Source organism: Urocitellus parryii, chromosome Y (assembly GCF_045843805.1).
Source record: "Urocitellus parryii isolate mUroPar1 chromosome Y, mUroPar1.hap1, whole genome shotgun sequence".
NCBI lineage: Eukaryota > Metazoa > Chordata > Mammalia > Rodentia > Sciuridae > Urocitellus > Urocitellus parryii.
Window position 1 is genome coordinate 1,258,266 of NC_135548.1, and position 23,379 is coordinate 1,281,644.

General features: G+C 42.5%; 1 protein-coding gene across 1 annotated transcript; it reads right to left on the reverse strand.

Moving 5' to 3' along the window:
- Positions 1 to 1,715: 1,715 nt before the first annotated feature.
- Positions 1,716 to 8,322, reverse strand: LOC144251141 (uncharacterized). The gene is made up of 5 exons (XM_077794236.1): positions 8,305 to 8,322; positions 4,779 to 4,905; positions 4,536 to 4,596; positions 2,258 to 3,183; positions 1,716 to 2,173 (listed from the first exon to the last, which is right to left on the reverse strand). Exons 1-5 carry the CDS (start codon positions 8,320 to 8,322, stop codon positions 1,716 to 1,718), a joined length of 1,590 nt encoding a protein of 529 aa, XP_077650362.1.
- Positions 8,323 to 23,379: the final 15,057 nt, after the last annotated feature.

Sequence of the window (23,379 nt, forward strand, 5' to 3'; positions counted from 1 at the left end):
TGACCAGATAACAACCCTCTCTGAAAGCTCAGTGGTACCTCATACATTCTAATGTTGGGATCTGAATTTATTCCCTACCTTGAAATGTTAAGCCATGTAGTTCATTAACCTACTACCTGCCTTTGTATTATGCTTATCCAAATCCTGGTGTCTGTAAGTTCTCAAGACACCCCTCTTTGCAAACTTTTGTGTTATGAAAATGTGTTCCGAGGGCTGGGGATGTGGCTCACACAGTAGCTCGCTCACCTGGCATGCGTGAGCACCACATACAAAAAAGATGCTCAGCACCACATACAAAAAAAAAATGTTGTCTGCCGAAAATGAAAATTAAATATTAAAAATTCTCTGTCTCTCTCTCCCTCTGTCTAAAAAAAGAGTTGTTGTTTGATTTAAAACAAATGTGTTCTGAGACAGCTGGAGTATCTTTAGCCTGGGGTTTGAGGACAGACATGGCCAGCTCCTGGGTACATAAATAAAATTTTGATTAAGTTTGATTCAAAATTGGAGTCTGTGTTCTTTTTCTTGTGTTGTGGTTCAACAGTGCCAGTGAAAGTGTAAAGTTTCTAAGCTGCAAAGCCTGAGTTAAAATGTAAAGGACCAGGCATTGTAAACCTGCTTCTAAACTGCAAAGCCTGGGTTAAATTCCTGGAGCTGTTAGGACAATATCCGAACTTCCCAGTAAATATTCCTCCTGATCTTCTGGTTGTTTAATAACTTAGGACCCTGAGTAGCCCGGCACATAGGCATTCAAGGCCCAAAACCAATCAGTTTGAATGTGTACCCCGGTTAGGAGTGACCAATCACCCCCGCCCAGCCTGTTCCCTCCAATGAATGTACTAATCAAGTCTAAGAATTATTGTTTGATTTTCCCGCGGGTGTATGGTGATTGGTTAAAGGAGACTATGATGTGTATAGTCCCCACCCTCCCCAAAAAGTGTACTTAAGCACTGCTCAACCCTTGCCCTAGGCTCTGGGTCTTTCCCTCTTCCAGAGTGGGCATGGAGCCCCAGCATGCTGAATCAATAAATCCCCTTCTGCCAATTGCATGAGTGGTCTCTTGGTGGTCTCTTTCTCCAAGGCTTTACCGGACACTTACACCAGGGTTCGGTAAAGCCTTGGAGCTGATGGGATGGAGCAATGGTGTTGCCACACTGCTTACATTCAGAGGGTTTATTTTTCAATGAGAATGAAATGCCATTGAAGGCAATAGGGAAAATGGAATGATTTGTGATATTTTTATACATTTAAAGAGTTACTCAGTTGGAAGTGGTGGTGTATGCCTTTAATTCCTGAGACTTGAGAGGCTGATTCTGAAGGATCAATGTTGGAGGCTAGCCTCAGCACCTTTGGAAGACCCTAAAAATGCAGCAAGTCTCTGTCTCAAAATAAAAATTAACTGGAATGTAGCTAAGTGGTAGAGCACAACCAGAATAAATTCCCATTCTCTCTCTCTCTCTGTCTCTCTCTCACACACACACACACACATTTTCAGCAGTGTGAGTACATTCTTGTCTTTGAGAATGACATGAAATATTGATTTACCAGGTTTTACATTCAAAGGATTTTTCTCCAGTAACTTCCTACATGTATATGAGTGAAACAGTAATAACAGAAAAGTTTACCAATTGTTCTCATGAATATGATTTCTCTGCAGTATCTGTTCTTTCACGTGTGTGAAGCAGAGAGGATGTGGGAAAAGCTTTTCCACATTGTTGTTATTCATAGCGCTTTTCTCTGGTATGTATTCTTTCATGTTTGTGAAGCGTAGAGGATGCAGCAAAGGCTTTGCCACACTGCTTACATTCATAAGGCTTCTCTCCAGTGTGCATTCTTCCATGAATCTGAAGGTAACTGGATCTAGAAAAGGCTTTGCCACACTGCTTACATTCATAAGGCTTCTGTCCAGTATGAGTTTTTTCATGTGAGTGAAGGTGACTGGATGTAGCAAAGGCTTTGCCACAGTGCTTACATTCATATGGCTTCTCTCCAGAGTGTTTTCTTCCATGAATCTGAAGGTAACTGGACGTAGCAAAGGCTTTGCCACACTGCTTACAATCATAGGGCTTCGCTCCAGTATGAGTTTTCTCATGTAAGTGAAGGCTAGAGGACTGAGTGAAGGCTTTCCCACACTGCTTACATTCATAGGGCTTCTCTCCAGTATGAGTTCGTTCATGTATCTGAAGGCCAGAGGCAGTAGTGAAGACTTTTCCACATTGTTGACATTCAGAGCATTTCTCTCTAGTATGTCTTCTTCCATGAATTTGAAGGTTACTAGATGTAGAAAAGGCTTTTCCACACTGCTCACATTTATATGGCTTCTCCCCAGTATGAGTTTTTTCATGTGACTGAAGGTAACTGAATGTAGCAAAGGCTTTGCCACAGTGCTTACATTCATAGGGCTTTTCTCCAGTATGCATTCTTCCATGAATCTGAAGAGAACTGGACGTAGCAAAGGCTTTGCCACACTGCTTACATGCATAGGGCTTCTCTCCAGTATGAGTTTTTTCATGTGTGTGAAGGTTAGTGGACTGAGTGAAGGCTTTGCCACACTGCTTACATGCATAGGGCTTCTCTCCACTGTGCATTCTTCCATGAATCTGAAGGTAACTGGATCTAGAAAAGGCTTTGCCACACTGCTTACATTCATAAGGCTTCTGTCCAGTATGAGTTTTTTCATGTGAGTGAAGGTGACTGGATGTAGCAAAGGCTTTGCCACAGTGCTTACATTCATATGGCTTCTCTCCAGAGTGTTTTCTTCCATGAATCTGACGGTAACTGGACGTAGCAAAGGCTTTGCCACACTGCTTACAATCATAGGGCTTCGCTCCAGTATGAGTTTTCTCATGTAAGTGAAGGCTAGAGGACTGAGTGAAGGCTTTCCCACACTGCTTACATTCATAGGGCTTCTCTCCAGTATGAGTTCGTTCATGTATCTGAAGGCCAGAGGCAGTAGTGAAGACTTTTCCACATTGTTGACATTCAGAGCATTTCTCTCTAGTATGTCTTCTTCCATGAATTTGAAGGTTACTAGATGTAGAAAAGGCTTTTCCACACTGCTCACATTTATATGGCTTCTCCCCAGTATGAGTTTTTTCATGTGACTGAAGGTAACTGAATGTAGCAAAGGCTTTGCCACAGTGCTTACATTCATAGGGCTTCTCTCCAATATGTGTTCTTCCATGTCTGTGAAGGTATCTGGACGTAGCAAAGGCTTTGCCACACTGCTTACATGCATAGGGCTTCTCTCCAGTATGAGTTTTTTCATGTGTGTGAAGGTTAGTGGACTGAGTGAAGGCTTTGCCACACTGCTTACATGCATAGGGCTTCTCTCCAGTATGAATTTTTTCATGTGAGTGAAGGCCAGAGGACTGAGTGAAGGCTTTGCCACACTGCTTACATTTATAGGGCTTCTCTCCAGTGTGCATTCTCTGATGGATTCTAAGTAAACTGGGATAAGCAAAGTCTTTCCCACATACCTTACATTTGAAACCTTCATTCCCCATGTGTGTGATCCTGTGCCTTTGAAGACTTGTGTATGAAATACAGGTCTGACCACCTCGTTTACATTCATACACTTTCTCTCCAGCATGAGTTCTTTCATGTCTTCTTAATAAAGAGGAGAAACAAAAGGCTTTCCCACATACCTCACATTGAAAACGTTTACGTTCACTGTGTGTTCTCATGTGTCTTGGAACACCCATGGGAGAAGACGCGGCTTCACTGCATTGTTGATATTCATAGGGTTGCCACCCAGTATGAGTATCTTTATGCCTTTGAATGTCACTGGAATGATGGATGACTTTCCCACGTACTGTACATTTAAAAGGTCCATCTCCAATTTGTATTAACATTTGTGTGTGAACATTTTTGGGAGAAACCAGAGATGTCTTATATTGTTTAAATTCACATGGCTTCTCTTCACGTTCCTCATGCTTGCAGTATTTGTGTCCAGAGTATGATGTGATCTGCCTATGAAGGAATGAAGGTCATATGAAGTCTTTTGCACACATAATGAAGTCACATGGATTTACTCTATTAAAATTTTTCTTTGTTCAATTAAGAATTGGAATCGATTTGAAGGTTTTCCCACATTATTTTGTGCCTTTGAGTTTACCATATGACTTCTTTAAGGAAGAAGAAGTGACCAGCACATAATCAATGCTTGATTCATTCACAATTTTCTATGTATTGATAGATCTTTACATTACTACCAACATCAGGTAAAGGATAGGTTTTCTGACTTGTTCAACTTGCTTAAAAATAAGGAGATTGAAAGCAAACTATCCTTTTCAACACAGCTTCTCTATGGCTATTATCCAAATAGTGATATTCACATATGCGATTTCATATACTTTTTGCATGTCAAATACTTTGAAAAGACGGAATATCTGTTACAGCTAAGTATATACTTCAGGTGAAAAGCACTATAAGAATAAATACTTCTCAAATTATGCATACTTCTTTCGTTGGTTTCCTTTAAATATTACATGACAGTTCTCAGACCCCCTCATGGACTCTTCTTGTGAGGACAGTACCTTACATTGCTCCCAGAGTTTTCAATCTGAACTTCAGTGGTCTTGTCTTCCCATCTGTTTCCTAATATGAGAGAACAGAACAATCTTTATGAATATTTAGGAGCTAACAATGCTTTGCCAAATGATACATGCTCTTAATGCTGCAATAATTCAAAAACTGATTCCCTTTTCACCTTCTACATAAATGACCAAAATAAACATGAGTTCTCTATTTGATTAATTTTAAAAAAAGATCATTATTACCTATAGAAGCCAGGTTTCTGAGGACTTCCAGCATCACATCTCTGTAAAGGTTCTTCTGGGAAGGATCCAGCAAAGCCCACTCCTCCTGGGTGAAGTTCACAGCCACATCCTTAAAGGTCACTGAGATCTAAAATATGCCACCAAATGTATAGTGGAGGCCAGGAGAGATTGACAGCATGAGAAACCTGTACTCAACATGCATGGTGTTCACATGATTCCAGGAGGAACCCTAAGGTAAATGATGAACTTTGGCTTATCATAACATGTTGCTTCATCCATTCTCTTCATCAAAGGTTCAACACTGGTTTAGTAGCTAACAAACACTCTACACCAATGCAATATTTTCAGAACAGTGGAGACTATCGGCTGGAGAGAAGGGGTATTCCATACTATGAGTAATGACACATTTAATTGTCATCCTGATTGGATTAAAAGATACTGATAATTAATGAGATTTTGTGTGTGTCCATGAGGGTGTGTCTACAAATGATTGGCATGTGGGATAGTGAGCCAAACTGGCAAACCTTTTTAAGGTAGGCAGCACCATCCAATAGGACTGTGTCTTAGGTGGAACAAAAGTTCAAAGAAGAAGGAAGCAGCAGCAGAGCAAGCTCCTTTCTTCTCCAATAGGTTCTTGTTTGCTACTGCAATGGCCTGAGGGTATCAGACACTCCCTTGTTCACTCTCCCAATGTGAACTCTGCCAGTGATTCTCCAGGGAGTTTCCAGAACTTTTGGTCTGGACTAGGGCAGCATCATTGATCCCTCTTGTTCTGACACTTCAGCCTCTTGGACTCTGCAGCAACTACTCCAAAAACTTTCCAGCTGCAGATGGCCACTGTGGACATCCAGCTTTGGGTCAAGTAGGCCAATCTAATAAGTCCGCTTTTATAATCAAACTTCCTCTTGATGCTGTTCCTCTATAGAAAACTGACTAATAAACTATATAAGCCAAAAATTGCTCTGAAAAATAAAGTCTAACTAATAAAGAGTAAATAAACTACCAAGCCATGAAATTTTACACATATATACATAAGAAATAACAGTATATGCTAATGCCATTTTTATAATAATGCAAGAATAAAGGAAAGAGTCATACGTACAAATTTCAAAACTATGAACAAAGGCAGAGAAACTGATTTTCAATACTATTTCCATCTGGAAATAAATTGGATGATAAACCTTCAAAAGTCATTCCAGGGTCTGGGGATGTGGCTCAGTGGTAGAGCACTCTACTTGCACGTGCAAGACCTTGGGTTCAATCCTCAGCACCACATATAAATGAATAACTAAAATAAAGATATTGTGTCCAACTACAAATAATTTTTTTTTAAAAAAAAAAGACATTCCAACTGCTGGTGTGGTAGTGTGCACCTGTAACTTCAGCCACTAGGGAGGTTAAGGCAGAGAAATGGCAAGTTGGAGGCCAGTCTCAGCAACTTAGCAAGATACTCAGAAATTTAGTGAGACTGGTCTTCATCAAGAATAAAAAGGAGGGACTGGGACTGTAACTGAGTGGCAGAGCACGTGGTAGCATGTGTGAGGCACTGGGTATAATCCTCATCACCACAGAAAAATAAACAAAATAAAGGTATTCTGTCCATCCATAACTATACATATATATATATAAATACATAAGAAGAAGGGCTGAGTATGTGCTCAGTGGTGAATGGGGCTGGGGATGTGGCTCAAGTAGTAGCGAACTTGTCTCTCATGCACAGGGCGCTGGGTTCGAGCCTCAGGACCACATAAAAGAAAAATAAAGATGTTATAAAAACCGAAAACTAAAAAATCAATTTAAAAAAATTACATTGAAGATGGTTGTGATGGTGCACACCTGTATCTAGAGGTTCACGAGTCTGAGGCACTAGGCGATGTAGCAAGACTCTGTACCAAAACAAAGAATCTAAACGGGTTGGTTAAGCACCTCTGGGCTCCATTCCTGATACCAAAAAAACCATGAACCTGCCAAGGCCAGACAAGGACAGTGAAAAACTGTCACCCTTTGTCCAATTCATCACCTTGTGAAGCACAGATACTAGTTTTCATGAAACCACATTCATAAATTTATCCACTACTATTTTTGTAGAATTGGACTCAAAATCATGAGCAATAATGTAACACAGAGTTTCTCTGTATCTTATGTGGGATTTTGGAATCTAGGACTGCAGTTCAATTTGAAACCACTGAAAAGACAAGACTGAATCTTAGAAATGTTCTATATAAAGTCAGGGGTAGCAAATGGTAAATTAGGTAATTAGGTGTGTTCATTTTTTTTCTACCCCCCAAAATAAAACCCAGAGACATTTTACTACTGATCCACATCCCCAGTCATTTTTATATTTTACTTTGAGATGCAGTCTCAGCAGGTTGCAGAAGTCCCAGCTAAGTTGCTAAGGCTGTCCTCAAATTTGCAACACTCCTGTCTTAGTCCCTGGAGCAGGAAGGATCACAGTTGTGCCCCAGTGTACCTGGCTGTAAGTTGGGTATTTTGACAATGAAAATATAACTAGACTTTAAAATCCAATTCTTTCTTGCCTCTTAATAATAGTCCACCCCATATGGCTCTGAATAAATTAACCTGGGCCTCAGATAAGTGAGCACATCATTTCAAAGTGATACACAGAAAGCTTTGGTGCTGAGGGAGCACACATGTGTCAGGCTCAAGGGGCAGGGAAGGTCCCTGAAAGCAGGGACATGCTCCCTCCAGGTCTTGCTCACTGAAAGCCTCCAGGATAACTCTCCCATGAACCTGGACCATGATTCCAGTCTATGAGGCTTTTCAGGTTTGCCCAGCTCTGCACTGGGGTGGGTGGTCCTTATGCTCTGGGAGAGGTTTTGCTCCTTCACACTGTGAGAGACTGAAAAGGCAGGAGTCACTGTTGACCTGGCCCCTCAGCACCAGCATCCACAGGCTGACTGTCCAACTTTCTCCAAAGAATGGGAACATGGCTTGGGGAAAACAAGGTTCCAAAAAGTCAGTGGTCTAGATGAGGCTTGTTCCAGGACATTCCTTAGCCCCAAGACCTCAGCTGATCCCCCAAGAGGCTGTACCTCACAACTTAGGCTGTCCTCTAAGAGGAGCTGACCCAGGGCCTGAAATTCCTTTTACCATGCAGGGCACAGGACAGCTGTGGGCACATGGTGGCAGCCCCAGGAATGGATAGTGGCTGAGAACATAGGACTCTCTGAGGTGTCCAAAGAAAACCTGGCTGAGAAAATCAGATTTGGTGTCTACACCGTAGGAAGATATAAAACAACAACAACATGAAAAACAACAACAAAAAACAGAATTTAGGCAGGTGTGAACTGAAGTTCTCTATGAACTTGCTCGATATCAAAGAACCTTTAGAGCACCGGACTTTGGGGAACTAGACCACCATGAGGTATAAGACAGGGTTCTGCATCATTGGCAACAATTATCTTGGCCTCTCTAAAGCTCTTTCAAAGCCAATTACCTTAATTTCTGTATTAGTCAAAAAATTCTCCAAACAAATGAACTTCACAGAATATATTACTAACCTTACCGGACATATAACCACCATCTTCCAAACCTAACAATGTAATAACGGACCTACAGAAGAAATTTCCCCTTTTTTACTGTAGCCACCCATCTGATGATCCTACCACTGCACTTGGTTAATTTATTCATGCATAACTTCCTTTTCAAAAGTTCTTGTCAGGCATGAATAGTGGGGCACAACTATAATCCCAGCAGCTTGAGAGATTGGGTCAGGAGGACTGCTAAATTCAAAGCCAGCCTCAGCAACTTAGTGAAGCCCTAAAAAATGTAGTGAGATCATGACTCAAAATAAAATATAAAAAGGGTTGCTGATACGTTTCAGTGATTAAGTTCCTCTGGGTTCAATCCCTGTTATTAGAAAAGATGTAATTTCTTCCAGAATGGGACACATACATCAATCAGGATAAGGTGAATCCATGTTCCTGAGAATGGTCATTAATATTTGGGTTAAAATAAACTATTTTCCTCAGGTATGGTGGCCAGTGCCTTTAATTTCAACAGCTTGAGAAGCTGAGACAGGAGGATCAGAAGTTCCAGGCGAGCCTAGACAACATAGCCAGATCTTGTCTGAAAATAAATTTTAAAAGGGCTGGAGATGAATGACAAGAGAATAAATCAGACATTATTATCCTATTTGACTACATGACCCATGCGAATGGACATTAGGTACAACCAGAAAAAGGAGAAGTTACACTCTATTTATGTATGATGTGTCAAAATGCATTTTACTCTCATGTAGAAGTAATAAAAGTCAAGAAAAAAAATAACTTCTACCAAAAACAAACAAGCAAACATACAAAAAAGAGCTGAGGATGTAGCTAAAGTTTCAATATCCCTAGTATGAATAATCCACTGCCTTATTTCATTTAAAGCAGCTATTTTACCAGAACACAAGATGTGTCAAGTTACTATTCTTTCCCCTAAAGGATGATATTCAGAAACAGAACAAAAAAAGTCATGGGTTGGGGATGTGGCTCAAGAAGTAGCATGCTCACCTGGCATGCGTGAGGCCAGGACTCAATCCTCAGCACCACATACAAACAAAGATGTTGTGTCTGCCAAAATAAATAAATAAATATTAAAATTCCCTCTCTCTTTAAAAAAAAAAAAAAAAAAAAGGTTATGCTTGTCAGGGATAGTGGCACATTCCTGTAATCCCAGGGACTCAGGAGGCTGAGGCAGGATGATTATAAACTGGAGGACTGTGTCCAAAACAAGTGGTATATGATCTCTTTTTAAAAAGGGGGGGGGGTTCCTGAGGATTTAACTGATAGACCTTCTCTAGTTTTGATCCCCAATATAAAAAGAAAATATTCCTTGCAATTCTTCACTAAAGGAAAAGTGAAAGTGAATAGACTGTGTTCATTTGAAACACAGGAAGAAAATATATTTGAGAGTGATGGGAAGTGGAGAGGAAGATGGCATTTTAGAACGCAGCAGGCAACTGCAAATGAAGGACCTACAGCAGCCTTCAGAGACTCTGAACAGGGAAAAGGAAAGTGGATTTGCGATCCTGCTTCCTTACACATTTGGAAGAGTGGGTGCAGGCCAGCAGCAGGGAGGGGAGGGGAGGGGAGGGGAAGCTGGAGACCTGAGCAGCCCATTCAACAATGGAAACCACAGCATGGAGCCCAGGGCCACCTTCCAGGGAGAATTGGGCCACATGCTCTGAGCTGACCTCAGGGACCAGCCCACCTCTCAGGCCCAGGGAGCAGAAGCCCAGGGGCAAACACCATGGAGGAATAGGCCGCACCCTCTGCACCAATTTCAGGCACCCAACACCCAGCTCACCCTGTGGGATCAGGGGATAGAGGTTTTGGGTCAGTCGCCAGGGATGTGACTTCAAGTTTCTACCATCCAGCCCAACCCCCAGGACCAGGGTAGAGACCCAGGGCAACCTCCAGAGGTGACTCCGCCAGGCTCTGCAGCTCACTGGTTTGCGGGGCCCCAAGGCAGGTGCTGACCATGTACCTTCAGCCCTCTTCACATACTCACCATTTTTATCTTCCTTGGGGACCTGGTGTTCTCTTGAAGAACCCCTGAGCACCAGGGATCTCCGGGACACTGGCTGCTCAGAATCACCTAGGCCTTCAGGGCAGAGCACATGGGGCCAGGAAGGAAGAGCAGAGCTGGTGAGGAAGAAAAGCCCCCGAGATTTCCAAAGCCCGCCCTTCCCCTCTGTTCATGAATCTGATTGGACAGTTCCACCCCAGAAACACTAATGCGCCGCCTCCAAGAACACCTCTGCCTTATAACTGACAGCTAATGTTATCCAATCACTTCCTAAAATTCCCTAGAGTGACAGATCCTTGGTCCCAGTCCTTTCCAGGTGGAGTGTCTTTGCTGGGTTGGAAAAATAACCCAGTTAGAAGCCTTTGCTTGGAACTTGGTAAGGATGGGATTGAGCTATGGCTCTGGAAGACTGCTTTCCCAGCATGGGTGATGCCCTGGGTGTGAACTCCACCACAGAAAGAAAGAACAATTTAAAAAAAAGTTACTTAAGGAGGCTGAGGAAGGAGGAGCCCAAGGTTCAGGTCAGGATCTACACTGTTAACCGTGTTTACTGTGACGGGTCCTTGCTTCCCCAAATGCTGAAGTATAACACAGAGAAGCACGTGGAGAGTGGAAAGTGGAAGGCTTAATTAAGGGAGAGCAGAAAAGATTCGCCCCCACCCCCCAGGAAGAAGGGGACTGGAAAGGAGAAATCCTCTCTTTTATATCTAAGGTCGTCTTTTGTCCTCCCACATTCCTGTCCTTTATTTCTCTTTATTGTGCATGTGATGGGGGCTGCTGGTGGAAGGACCAAGGGTGGGAAACTGGTGGACTGATGGGGCAGAGAGCATAAACCTGGGCAGAACAGCCTAGGGTGGTTTGATTAGCATCTCCCTGTTTTACTGGGAGCTACTTCATTCACCCTTATTTAGCACCTGCCCAGGGTCATGGTGAAGTGCCACCCCCTTTGTCCACAGAAAAGCCCTCTTCCCCATGGTTGATTTTAGGACTGTCACCAAAAGAGTCCATTGTAGATGAACTTCCTATTTTCATGTCACCCTGTTTACTTGGCCACTGACCGAGAAGATACCAGCACTCCAGGTGCTGGACACCCCCTTACTAGTTATCACAAATGCATCTAGTATAGTACTTTGAAGAAATGTGCAAAGGAGGTCTCTGGCCTTGAGCTGGGCTTCACAGAGATGTCTACATTTCTAAGATAAGTTACACTTGGGCTCCATGGTAACAGCTGGCAGGGGAGGAAAGAAAGGGGAGAAGAAGCTCTCTTCTTCTAAGGTGTTGTCCTTGAAGAGTTAACTTGCCCAGAACAGTGAAAGAAAAAGCTGCTTTTATGTGAAATTCTGAGCCCCTCCCCTTACATGCTGGGTATAAAACTCTGAAACTAACTGAACTTGGGGTTCAGGGGATTGATTGATTACAGCAAGGGCTGCACCCTCTGAACCTGGCTGCAGGCAAGTAAAAGTGTTTCCTGCTATGTTTGGTGCCTTGCCTCATTTGTCCCTACAACAATGGGACATTAATATTTCAATTTCTCAGGTGTTGTTCTGGTATTCCCAGGCTCAGATTAGACTCCATTTTCTTTATGGTTCCTATTGGACCACATTAACCTAGCGACATAGACTCTTTTCTTTAAACCTGGCTTCACAAACAGGGAAATCCTATGTGAAAATAAAATAAAAGGGTTGGAGTTCAAGCTCAGAGGTCGAGCCCCACAGGGAATATACCACAGAACCTCAAAGAAAAAGATACCTATATACATATAGAGAATAACTTGGTGTGACCTCAGACAACTTAGCACGACAGTCACAAAATTTTTGAAACAATATTTAAAGATGTCACATATATCACACTTGTGTGATATCTACAAATAAAAAAGAAGTTTGACAATTATTTCTGTAATTCTCCTCACCTTCTGCCCCCTGATCTTTTTTTTTTTTTTTTTTTTTAGAGAGAGAATTTTAATATTTATTTATTTTAGCTTTCGGTGGACACAACATCTTTGTTTGTATGTGGTGCTGAGGATCGAACCCGGGTCACACGCATGCCAGGCGAGCATGCTACCACTTGAGCCACATCCCCAGGCCCAACCCCCCCAGCCCCCCCCTGATCTTTTGAGCAGATAGCCTGAGCTAAGAAAGCAAGCAATTGGTGTTGGTGATTTGGCCCAGTGTTCTGTCCCCAGCAGAACAGGAGAAAATAAGGAAGGGGAGTCAATCCTCTAAGACAGCAATGTGCACTGGAAATAAAATGGCTGCTTTGTGCTTCATGTCCAAGTTCTACATTCCACTGTTAGGGCAGTTCTAGGAAGTGACCTGACTCTGATTCCACACATCAGGTCATCTGTTTACCCCAAAACCAAACAGAAAATGTCATGATGAAAAGCAGGAAAGGAACTTTGATCAGTGAAGCTACACCAGGAAGACCAGGGCACCATGTCCTTAGCCCTCTCTTCAGGGCTGTCTAGGACTCTCAGGTTTTACAGAAAAGGTAATCAGTCATAGGCATGTGTGTAGAGAGCAAACTGTATGTAGGTTAGGTGTCATCTGTGGCTTCAGGCATCTGTGGGTCTCATAAAATGTCTGTGGGCTCATGGTCACATGCCCCCTTGACACACTTCACCCCATTGCATTTTATGCTCAAATTCAGAACCCCCAAAAAACCACAAGAGGCCAAGATCCATGTAAGCAGCAATGTAAGAGGGGTCCGGCGGAGCGTCGGAGGGAGAGACCACACACAAGAGACTTACTCCATGCAATTGGCAAAAGGGGATTTATTGGGGATCCATTCCAGCGCGCTGGGACTCTGTGCCCACTTAAGAAGGGAGCGCAGCTCAGAGCCCCGAGAAGAGGTTCAAACAGAGCTTAAGTACACTTTTTGGGGAGGGCGGGATGCTTTGCATACATCAGAACAAATCATCATGAGGCGCGGGGAAATTGAACAACAACTCTGAGATGTGATTGGCACAATCATTGGCGGGCGAGGGTGATTGGTCATTCGTAAGCGGGTTACACATTCGAACTGATTGGTTTGGGCCCTGTGAGGAACTGCACAGGGCCCTAGGCTAAATGGCCAGTAGGGCATTGTCTTAACTATCTCAGGAATCTGGGTGTAACAGAGGAACTTAACAATACCTAATCTTTTACATTCAAGCTTTCCAGCTTAGAAACTTTACCCTTTCAGCAAAGAGGTATTTATTGCAAGCTAGCTCAGTCTTCCTTGTGCACACAGCAACTGTTGAAGCTGAGAGGCCCCAAACCCAGGGTTTGCAGCAGTTTTATGCACTCTTTGGGGAAGGCAGGGCCTTCACATGCATTATAGCATCTCTTAGCAAATCATCACACACCACAGGGAAATTATAAAACAACTGGAAAACATGATTAGCACATTCACTGGTGGGAACAATTGGGTAGGGGTGATTGGCTGGAACAAGAGGGGGATTCCTTGAACTAATTGGTTTAAGCCAAGAAGGGTGTTCCTGCTGAGCTCTAGGGTTTCTCAACATGTTATCAACCTCCATAAACTACTGGAAGGGTCATCCAGCATCCCAGGTATTTTCCCTGTCTCATGCTAATAGGTGGCTGCTAGGAGGTTGCTATGGGTCCCCACCTAGCCTGACTAAGTCAGGGACAGGTAGCACAGCAGATCTCTCCTGTTGTTTGCCGATAAACAACTCAGCAGGGTGGGAGGGTCAGTATATGCCTAGGAGTGCTCTGTGGGTCTTTGTAAGGACAAGGGTCACACCACCCCCCTCCGTGTACAGAGGTAGAGGCTGACCTGAATTGATCTCTCAGGTAGGATTCCCTCCCTTGTGTTCTTTCCATGTCAGTGGTTCAGAGGCACCAACATTTTCAAGAAAAGCCACAAGCCCACCTGCTCCTGCCTGGTAAGCACCAAATCCCTAGCTGCTGACCCAGGGCTCTCAGCTTCCTGGGTTTCAACTGATAGTTAAACCAGAAAGAAACAATAACCCTGCTCAGCTGCGCCCATAAAGCCTGCACATGACACCCCACTTGGGGCCCATATGGCCTGTGGTGTTGATACCACTGGTTATGGGGGAGGAGTTCTGGTCTCTCACAAGTTGAAGTTTGAACATTAGAGAAGCAAGCCCAGGCAAGCACACAAAGCAGGGTTTATTCAAAAATAAGAAACATGGGGCTGGGGATGTGGCTCAAGAGGTAGCGCGCTCGCCTGGCATTCGTGCGACCCGGGTTCGATCCTCAGCACCACATACAAACAAAGATGTTGTGTCTGCCGAGAACTAAAAAAATAAATATTAAAAATCTCTCTCTCTCTCTCTCTCTCTCTCTCTCTCTCTCTCTCTCTCTCCTCTATCACTCTCTCTTAAAAAAAAAAAAAAAAACACAAAAATGAGGAACATGGACTTCTCCCCAGATGGAAGAAGGGAGGCATCCTGGTATTCCCAGAAGGGAGATGTTCAATCTTTATTTTGTGAGTCCTGGTCTTCCTTTGTTCTCCATTCCTTTCCCTCTCATCTTTCTCCTTCCTGCCTTGGTGACTAGGCCCAGACATGCTTGGTGAGATGGCACAAAGGTGACAAACAGGGGGGCTGAAGGGGGAAGGGCAGGATGGAGCAGCCAAGGACACATTAACAACCTTATAGCTCTCTGTAGGGAGGGGCAATTCCTGAGACAGGATATCTTAGCAAAAGAATGGAGCAAGGGCAAATTCTTGATGAGGGTGGAGCAAGGGCTCTGAAGGAATTAATATTTCTATCCCTCAGGGGACAGTCTGCAACTTGCCAGACTCACTCAAAATTGACTCCATTTTCCTGTCTATACTGACTGTCTGTGTCATTCTGGCTCCAGTATCTACCCCTTCCTGGAAAGTAAATACAATTTTATTCTTTACTCTTAACTTGGACTTGGTTAAGTCTTTCACATCCTGCACAGTAACCCAAAGTCATTCTGCCTACCAATATTACCCATGGACAATGGGGGGTGGCTAACATATGCACAGTCATATTCCCAAAAGTGTGGAATTCTGGCCACATACCAGTTGGGGGATGAGAACTCAACTGCAGGGGCTTTGTTCTCCACTCTGTTCTGGGCATTGAATCCATGGTAGGGCCACATTAGGCCTGAGCTATGTCCCCATACTCCTTTTTATTGTTGTACAAAGAAGGTGGGTGGGAGCATAAATGTAATGGATTTGAGTATGAATCTCTGATGAACCCAGCCTAATTCAATCTTAATATTATGAGCCATCTCATCATAAAATTATGAAAAGTTAATTTTTGTTTTAGTATAAATTACTGCAATTTCTAGCCTTGCTGGGAATCCCTGCCTGGGGCTTGTACTCATGTATGCCTGGCTTTCCCTGACCAGACAACAATCCTCTCTAAAACCTTTGTGGTGCCTCATAAATCCTGGCTCCCCCTGACCAAATAACAACCCTCTTGAAAACCTCAGTGGTGCCTCATAAATTTTGATGTAGGGATTTGAATTTATTCCCTACTTTTAAATGTTGAGCCATGTGGTTCATTAACCTACTATCTGCCTTTATATTACACTTGCCAAAATCTTTTTACTGTTATAAGTGTCCTGCGAATTCTTGGAGAAAGAGACCACAAGAGACCAACTTCATGCAATGAGCAGGAGGGAGTTTATTGAAGGATCCTAATTCAGCATGCTGAGGCTCAGGGTTCACTCAGGAAGGGATAGAGGCCCAGAGCCCAGAGCAGAGGTCAAGCAGAGCTTAAGTACACTTTTTGGGGAGGGCGGGTGGGGGGTCTTTGCATACATCAGAACAAATCATCATGAGGCATAGGGAAAATTGAACAACAACTCTGAGACATGATTAGCACATTCATTGGTGGGAACAGGTCGGGAGGAGGTGATTGGTCACTCCTAAGTGGGGTAAACTTTCAAACTGATTGGTTAGGGCCCTGTGACAAACTGCACAGGGCCCTAGGCTAAATGTCCTGTAGGGCATTGTTTTAACTATCTCAGGAATTTCAGGTTCTGGGTGTAGCAGAGGAACTTAACAATGCCTAGTCTTTTACATTTTAATTCAAGCTTTGCAGCTTAGAAACTTTACAATTCCTGGTCTTTTACTTTTTGATTTAGGCTTTGCAATTTAGAAGCTTTACAATGCCCAGTCTTTTACATTTTAATTCAGGCTTTTGCAGGTTAGAATCAGCTTGGAAATTTTACCTTTACACTGTAAGTTCTCAGGACACCCCACTTTGCAAATTTTGGCAATAAAACTGTTCCTAGAGAGCTGGGGTATCTCTAGTCAAGGTTTTTGGAGAGACCAGCTCCTGTGTACACAAATATAAGATTGCTTGAATTTGATTCAAAATTGGAGTCTGTGGTCTTTTCTTTGTCTGTGGTTTAACAATGCCAGGTCTCTAATAAGGTCAACTTTGAGTCTGGCCAAGTGAGAATATGAAAGCATCCTATCACCTCCTTAATATTCTAGGCCAAGATATTAAAAAGCTGAAAAAAATCATTGAATAAATTACTTTTTTGCAAAAAAAAAACAAAACAAAAATAGAGCAGTATCCTGAAATGGTGGTGCAAACCATGCCAGGAAGGTCAAAAATTCTGGGCCAGCCTTGGCAACTCAGCCTCATCCTCTCTCAAAATATGACTTAAAAGGGGCAGGGCATGTAGTTCAGTGTTACAGCACCCTGGGATAAATGGTCAGTTGAACAACAACAACAACAACATCTTGAAGAGGGATAGAGGAATAAAAAAAGACATAAGAAAATAGAAGAGTGTAAAAGGGCAGACATAAATTGACCTACATCAACAGTGAAATTATATGGCAATTGACTGGACAATCCTCCTAAGGTAGAGATCAGCAGACAGAATGAAAACAAGGTCCAATTCTGTGCTATGTGCAGTAGTCACTGCATCAATGCAAATGTATAAACAGTTTGAAAATAAAATGATGTGAGTCCTACACCATGAAAGCAGACACCATGAGTAAACTCTACTTTACTACCTCTCCTAACATCAGGAAAAATATTTCAAAACTAAATTTTTTTTTTTAAAGAGAGAGAGAGAGAGAATTTTAATATTTATTTTTTAGTTTTCAGCGGACACAACATCTTTGTTTGTATGTGGTGCTGAGGATCGAACCCGGGCTGCACACATGCCAGGCAAGCGTGCTACTGCTTGAGCCACAACCCAAGCCCTCAAAACTAAAATTTTATTGAGAGATAACAGCTGTGAGACATGGACACATGAGGTTAAGGTGTTACTGAATGCTCCATCTTCTTTCCCAATGCCAATCCCATAATAAGAACACAACTGTGACATTACAGAAAAAAAAAATGGTTTGCTAGCAAAGGAGCAGCACAGTGACTCCTACCCAAGTGGCTGTGATTCTCCTCAACAGGAGAAATGCTTGATGTTTTTGCAGAGACGGGGTTTCAGGGATTGAACTCAGGAGCACTGGACCACTGAGCCACATCCTCAGCCCCATTTTGTATTTTATTGAGAGCCAGCATCTCACTGAGTTGCTTAGCACCTCGCCTTTGCTGAATCGGGCTGTGCACATTTAATCCTCCTGTCTCAGCCTCCCTAGTGGCTGGGATTAAGGCATCACCACCAGACCTGGCACAAAGCAAAATATTTTATTATTGAGGTGAAAATTCTTTAGTTGAAAGTCAATTAGAGTTTAAAATTTTATTATTCTGTGACTGTATAGGTTTGCGATTGCAGAAACCTAAAACACAGTCCAGTAGACACAAAAGCAAGTAGAGTCCACACAATGTTAGATCATCCACCCTCATGGCCTCCCCGGGATATGAAAGCATCCTATCACCTCCTTTATGTCCTTACCAATATGAAGGATTCCAGGGTCAACTGAAAATGCAAGCTGACTTTGGCACCTGGAAGAGAATCTCATGTCAACAGAAGAGTGGGGTGCCATGAGGACAATGGGGGGGAAGCAATGACAGAATGACAGACGTGCCACATCTTCCTCCTATGTGAAGCCTGAGTATTGGAGGCAGGGACAACCAAGGGGAGGGACACACAAAGGTCTTGGACTGAAGATCAGGCCCCAGGTCACCTGAATTGCAGATGTGATCTGGAGCTCTGCACAAACCTCTGAAAGACCCATTTCCCAAACAGGGACAATCCCAGGCCTGCCTGAGCCCCTCATCCCCATATTTCATCAGGGCATGGGTCTCAGATCAAGAAGTGTGTTGAGAATTGGACCTTGTCATCCCCAGAAGTCCTTCCTGGCTGCTTGGGTGCATGCAGCTGGGCTCTGGCCTCTTGAAGAGCTGAGTAGGAAGGTGGGATCCAGAGAGGTGTCAGGTAGCCCTGCTGGATGACCAGCTTTCCCATGGTGAGTACAGCCACAGAGGGCTTGGGGGTGGATGTGGGCCTGTCCTCTGGCAGCAAGGGCAGACAACATCTGAAACACAAGGATTTCCCTGGAGGGGGATTCAAAATAAAAGGAGCAGACTGAGATTCTGCTGACCACCCCAAATGAATCCCATCCATACTAGACGCCTGGCCAGACCAGCACCCTGATGAATCCTGTCAGGCCCCCTCTCACTTTTTCAAGTTTTAAAGTGAAAGGGACAGGGACTGCAGGGAGGGCAGCCTTGGTCAGGGGAAGCTCAGAATACACATGGGCTTGAACACAGAGGGACAGGGAACCCGGCTTCATCCCTGGCCTCTCGGAATGGGTGTGTCTCCTTCAAGGGCATCTAGGCCGATTCCATACTTTAGGTATTGTGAATTCAGCTGCTATAAACATTGATGTGCCTGCATCACTGAACTATGCTGATTTTAATTCCTTTGCATATAAGCTGAGTGGTGGGATAACTGGTGAAATGGTGGTTCCATTCCAAGTTTTCTAGGGAATCTCCCTATTGCTTTGCACAGTGGTTGCACCAATTTTCAGTCTGACCAACAATTTATGAGTTTGCCGTTTCCTCCACATCCTTATTTATATTTACTTTTGTTCCTGATAATTGTCATCCTGACTGGAGTGAGATAGAATCTCAGTGTAGTTTTCCCTTGTATTTCTCTAATTCCTAGAGATGGCAAACTTTTATTCACATATTTGTTGATCATAGATGACTGTGTGTTTAATGTGTGACTGGTGCTGGGCTCCAGGTTCATCCTATTGCAGATGAACATTTATCTTTCCTAGAATCATTTTAGAAAACTCTTTCCTCATTGATGGTTTCAATCTGGTTGCTAAAGAGAATTACTCACAAATGTGTTCATTCTTCAAATCTTTCCATTTGTTTATAGGAATCTGTTCTCATGCTCCAGCTTCATGGCTTGATCACTGTAGTTTTTTAGTGAACATTAATCTCACTGTGTTAATGTTGAACCACGAACCAATGAAAAGATCACCAACTCCAATTTTAAATCAAACTAAAGCAAGCTTGTATTGTGTACACAAAAGCTGCCCACCAGCAGCTGTCTGTCCCAAATCCCAGGCTACAGATCAGCACCCCAGCTCTTCAGGTGAAAGGTTTTATAGCTCCAAAAGTTACAAAGGAGGAGGGAGGTGCCTTGGGAATTTACAACTAATATACTCCACCTATGTATGATGTGTCAAAATGCAAGTTCAAAGCAAGGCTCAGCAACTTGTAGAGACCATAAGCAACTCAGCAAGACCTTGTCTCTAAATAAAATATAAAAAATGCTCAGTGGCTAAGAACCCACACATTCATAACCTGGGTAACAAGATATGTTTTCTCTTCTTAGAAAACAAGAGGAGGAACACCTAATGACAACTGTGAATGTACCTCAAAATGATGACACTGAGGGTTTTATTGAGCCTGCACTGAGCAAGGAGGCCTTCCTATGCTTGGGCCCCACTAATAATGATAGTCCCCTGAAGTTTTTTCGGGGTACATCTAACACTAAAACACCTGATTCTGGTTAGCTGAATCACTCTGTAGTTATCCCTCATGCTCACTGCCTGGGATACATGTATCCATATTTAACCATATTATGTTAACTCACTGCTGAGGGTAATTCAAGTTTAAGACACAAAAAAGGGAAAACTGCTGCCACACCTCATCTGGATTCCTCTAAAATGATAGTGTCCCCAATTATTGTCTAGGACATGTATCATTACATAAATGTATGTTTTGTATAATATGTATAATATTCATGAACACATTAAAAGTTTTATATATATACAATATAGGAATAAAATTTTGTGGTGCAAAATGTAAAAAGCTTTTAAAAAATGAAATATTTTTAAGTATCTTGAAACTCAAAGCATACATACACACAAAAAGACTAACGAATACTTAATTAGTGGACATTCTGCATGTCACCCCACCCCAGGCTAAGGTCACACCCAGTGTGTCCCACATGCTGGGAAAGCACTCTACCATTCAGTCCCTTGTACTGATCTTGACATAGAACCTTGCTCACTTCTCCAGTCTGACCTTTGACTCATGATCCTCCTGCCTCAGCCTCTTGAGCACCTAGAATTAGAGTGTGTGCCCCAGTGCCACTAAGATTTGGTGTGCCTAATCAGAAGTATCATTGTCATTGAGAAAATGTTTGAAATTAGAAAATCTAAAAGAATTTCAATTTAAATGCATCAGGAAGTTTTTAAAGTCTTTTACAAACAAGTTCATAGCTTTCACAATTCATTGAATTGATGATTTCTTATCCCCAAACATCCATTATATACAATAAGATTTAAGAAAAAAGACTGAGCAGTGATGCTATTACCATTTTGCTGGAAACATATTGCTTCATCCTAACTCTCCCTAGTCTTGAGCACTGATAATTCAGTGAGATATAAACATTCTTCAAGCTGAGGCTTGAATGTGAGTCCACATGAAGTGAGGCCTCCAAGAAGTGGAAAGGAAGGGGCACCCTCAGTTCATGTCTGGCTACAATCTGATGTGGATTCAGTCCTTTGTCAACAAAAGTAAAAATAATAATGCTTACCTTGAAACAGGTAGCAAGGCTGAGAGAGGATGCAACTCAGTGGTAATGAACCCAATGCCCAGTACTGCAACAAATAAACAGATGCATGAAAAAGGCACTTGTTGTGGCTCACATCTATAATGCTAGAAACTCAGGAGCCTGAGTCAGGAAGATCTTTGATTTGAGGTCATCCCCAGCAATTTAGTGAAACCCTGTCTTCAAAAAAGAAAAAGCACCAGGTGCAGTGGAATGCATCTGTAATTCCACTGGCCCAAGAGGCTTAGACAGGAGGATTATAGGTTCAAATACAGTCTCAGAAATTTAGCGATGGCCTAAGCAACTCAGCAAGACCATGTTTCTAAATGAAATATAATAGTGCATCTGGGGATGTGGCTTAGTGATTAAGAACCCCTTGTCTGGGCTGCAAATGTGTCTCAAGCAGCAGAATGCTCACCTGGCATGCGCAGGATGCTGCGTTCGATCCTCAGCACCACATAAAAAAAATTAAAAAGTAGAGATGTTGTGTCCACTAAAAACTAAAAAATAAATATTAAAAATCCTCTCTCTATATATATTTCTTTTTTAAAAAGAACCCCTTGTACTAAAAAGAGAGGGATAGAGAGAAAATAGAAAGACAAATCAGAAGGCAGGTTGTTTCCACACAATTCCAACAAGTTTCTTATGGACTCCACACTCATTACCAAGTTCTTAGGGTCTGTGTGATATTGGTACTTCTGTGAAAATTTGAAAAAAATATGTTTTCTTATGATCTAGAGATATAAAAAGGGACTTGAAAATTTCTACTAGGCCTGGTAGAATGGGTTTGGAAACAGTAGTCACAACTTATAGAATTCCAAAGTGTCATTACTTTAACTTAATCACTTCAACTGAGTTCCCTGGAAATGTGACTGCCATTGGGGTAAAGGTTCAGAGACCCCATTGCTCCGGTTGTAGATGAGTGTGAGGTCAGCTTGGGCCACAGAGGCCAACACTGTCTCAAGGAAAAAAAAGGGGGGGTGTAACTTTGCTGAGGGTGTAGCTCAGTGGTAAAGCAGTCTTGGGATCAATCCCCTGTGGAGACCAGTGACAGAGATTGGGAGACAAGTGTCTGAGATTGGGGTCTCTGATGACTTCATGGCAGTCCCATGCTCAGTGACTGGAAAGGTTTCTATGCAAAAGTATAGGAAGCCTGGTTGCTATGGCAATGCTTTCCTGGGGGAGACTCTGTTGTAAGAGTCTTCTCAGCTTTGACCTTATTCTCAGGCACATAGCTTCTGGGAAAAAAAGGAACTTCCTGGCTAAGACAACCACAATTCTTCACCAGTTCTGCTGCTCCTGGATCTGCCCAGAAATTAGTAACCTTAAACGATGGACTTTCTTTTTTTCTAATATTTATTTACTTATTTAGTTAGTTAGATTTAGCGGAAACAACATCTTTATTTGTATTGGTGCTGAGGATCGAACCCAGGCTGCACACATGCCAGGCGAGCAGGCTATCACTTGAGCCACATCCCCAGCCCCTCGATGGACTTTCTTGAGAGCTGCACAGTGCTCATAACATTGTGCATGCAACTGTAGAATGTAACTGAGGAAATAGCTGCATACTGTTGCTAACTGTGTAACTTTCATGAATACAAAGAATAATGCTTGCATAGACTTTAATCTGATTAATGAGACATATATAATCAAGATTGCTGGTGTAATTCTTTAGACCTGCTGCTCCATCAGAGAGCAGCGCTCCACCCGATCCCAGCTGTTGTATCTTCAAGTTCTGCATGTGTTACTCTTTATTTTTTCCAATCTCCTATCAGCCTTGCCAGAATGTGCTACTTTGTCCACACTGGTCGCAGCAATACCCAGTAGCAAAAATAAACAAACAAACAAATAAATAAATAAATAAACACCATCAATCTCCAATTAAATTACTTCATATGTTTTTTGATACGTTAAAACAAGGTGTATGGAAACTAAAATTTCCAATGAAATGTGATGTGCTTCTCAGAATGTTTAATATTTTCCAATTTGTTAAATATGGAAAAATCAGAATTATATCTAGGCATCCTGAAATCTTTAAACACAGTCACTGATAATCACAGAGAAGCAATGAAATTTTAACTACAGAAACACAGATATTCTCTATCTCAACTTTTGCCTTGGGTAGAATACTGCTA

Coding starts and splice junctions, on each gene's coding strand:
- LOC144251141 (XM_077794236.1), bottom strand. Junction 3,184..4,535: donor AACTCTGGGAGCAATGTAAG/GTACTGTCCTCA, acceptor ATACCTTCACAG/ACATGGAAGAACACATATTG. Junction 2,174..2,257: donor ATCTAGTAACCTTCAAATTC/ATGGAAGAAGAC, acceptor GCCTTCAGATAC/ATGAACGAACTCATACTGGA.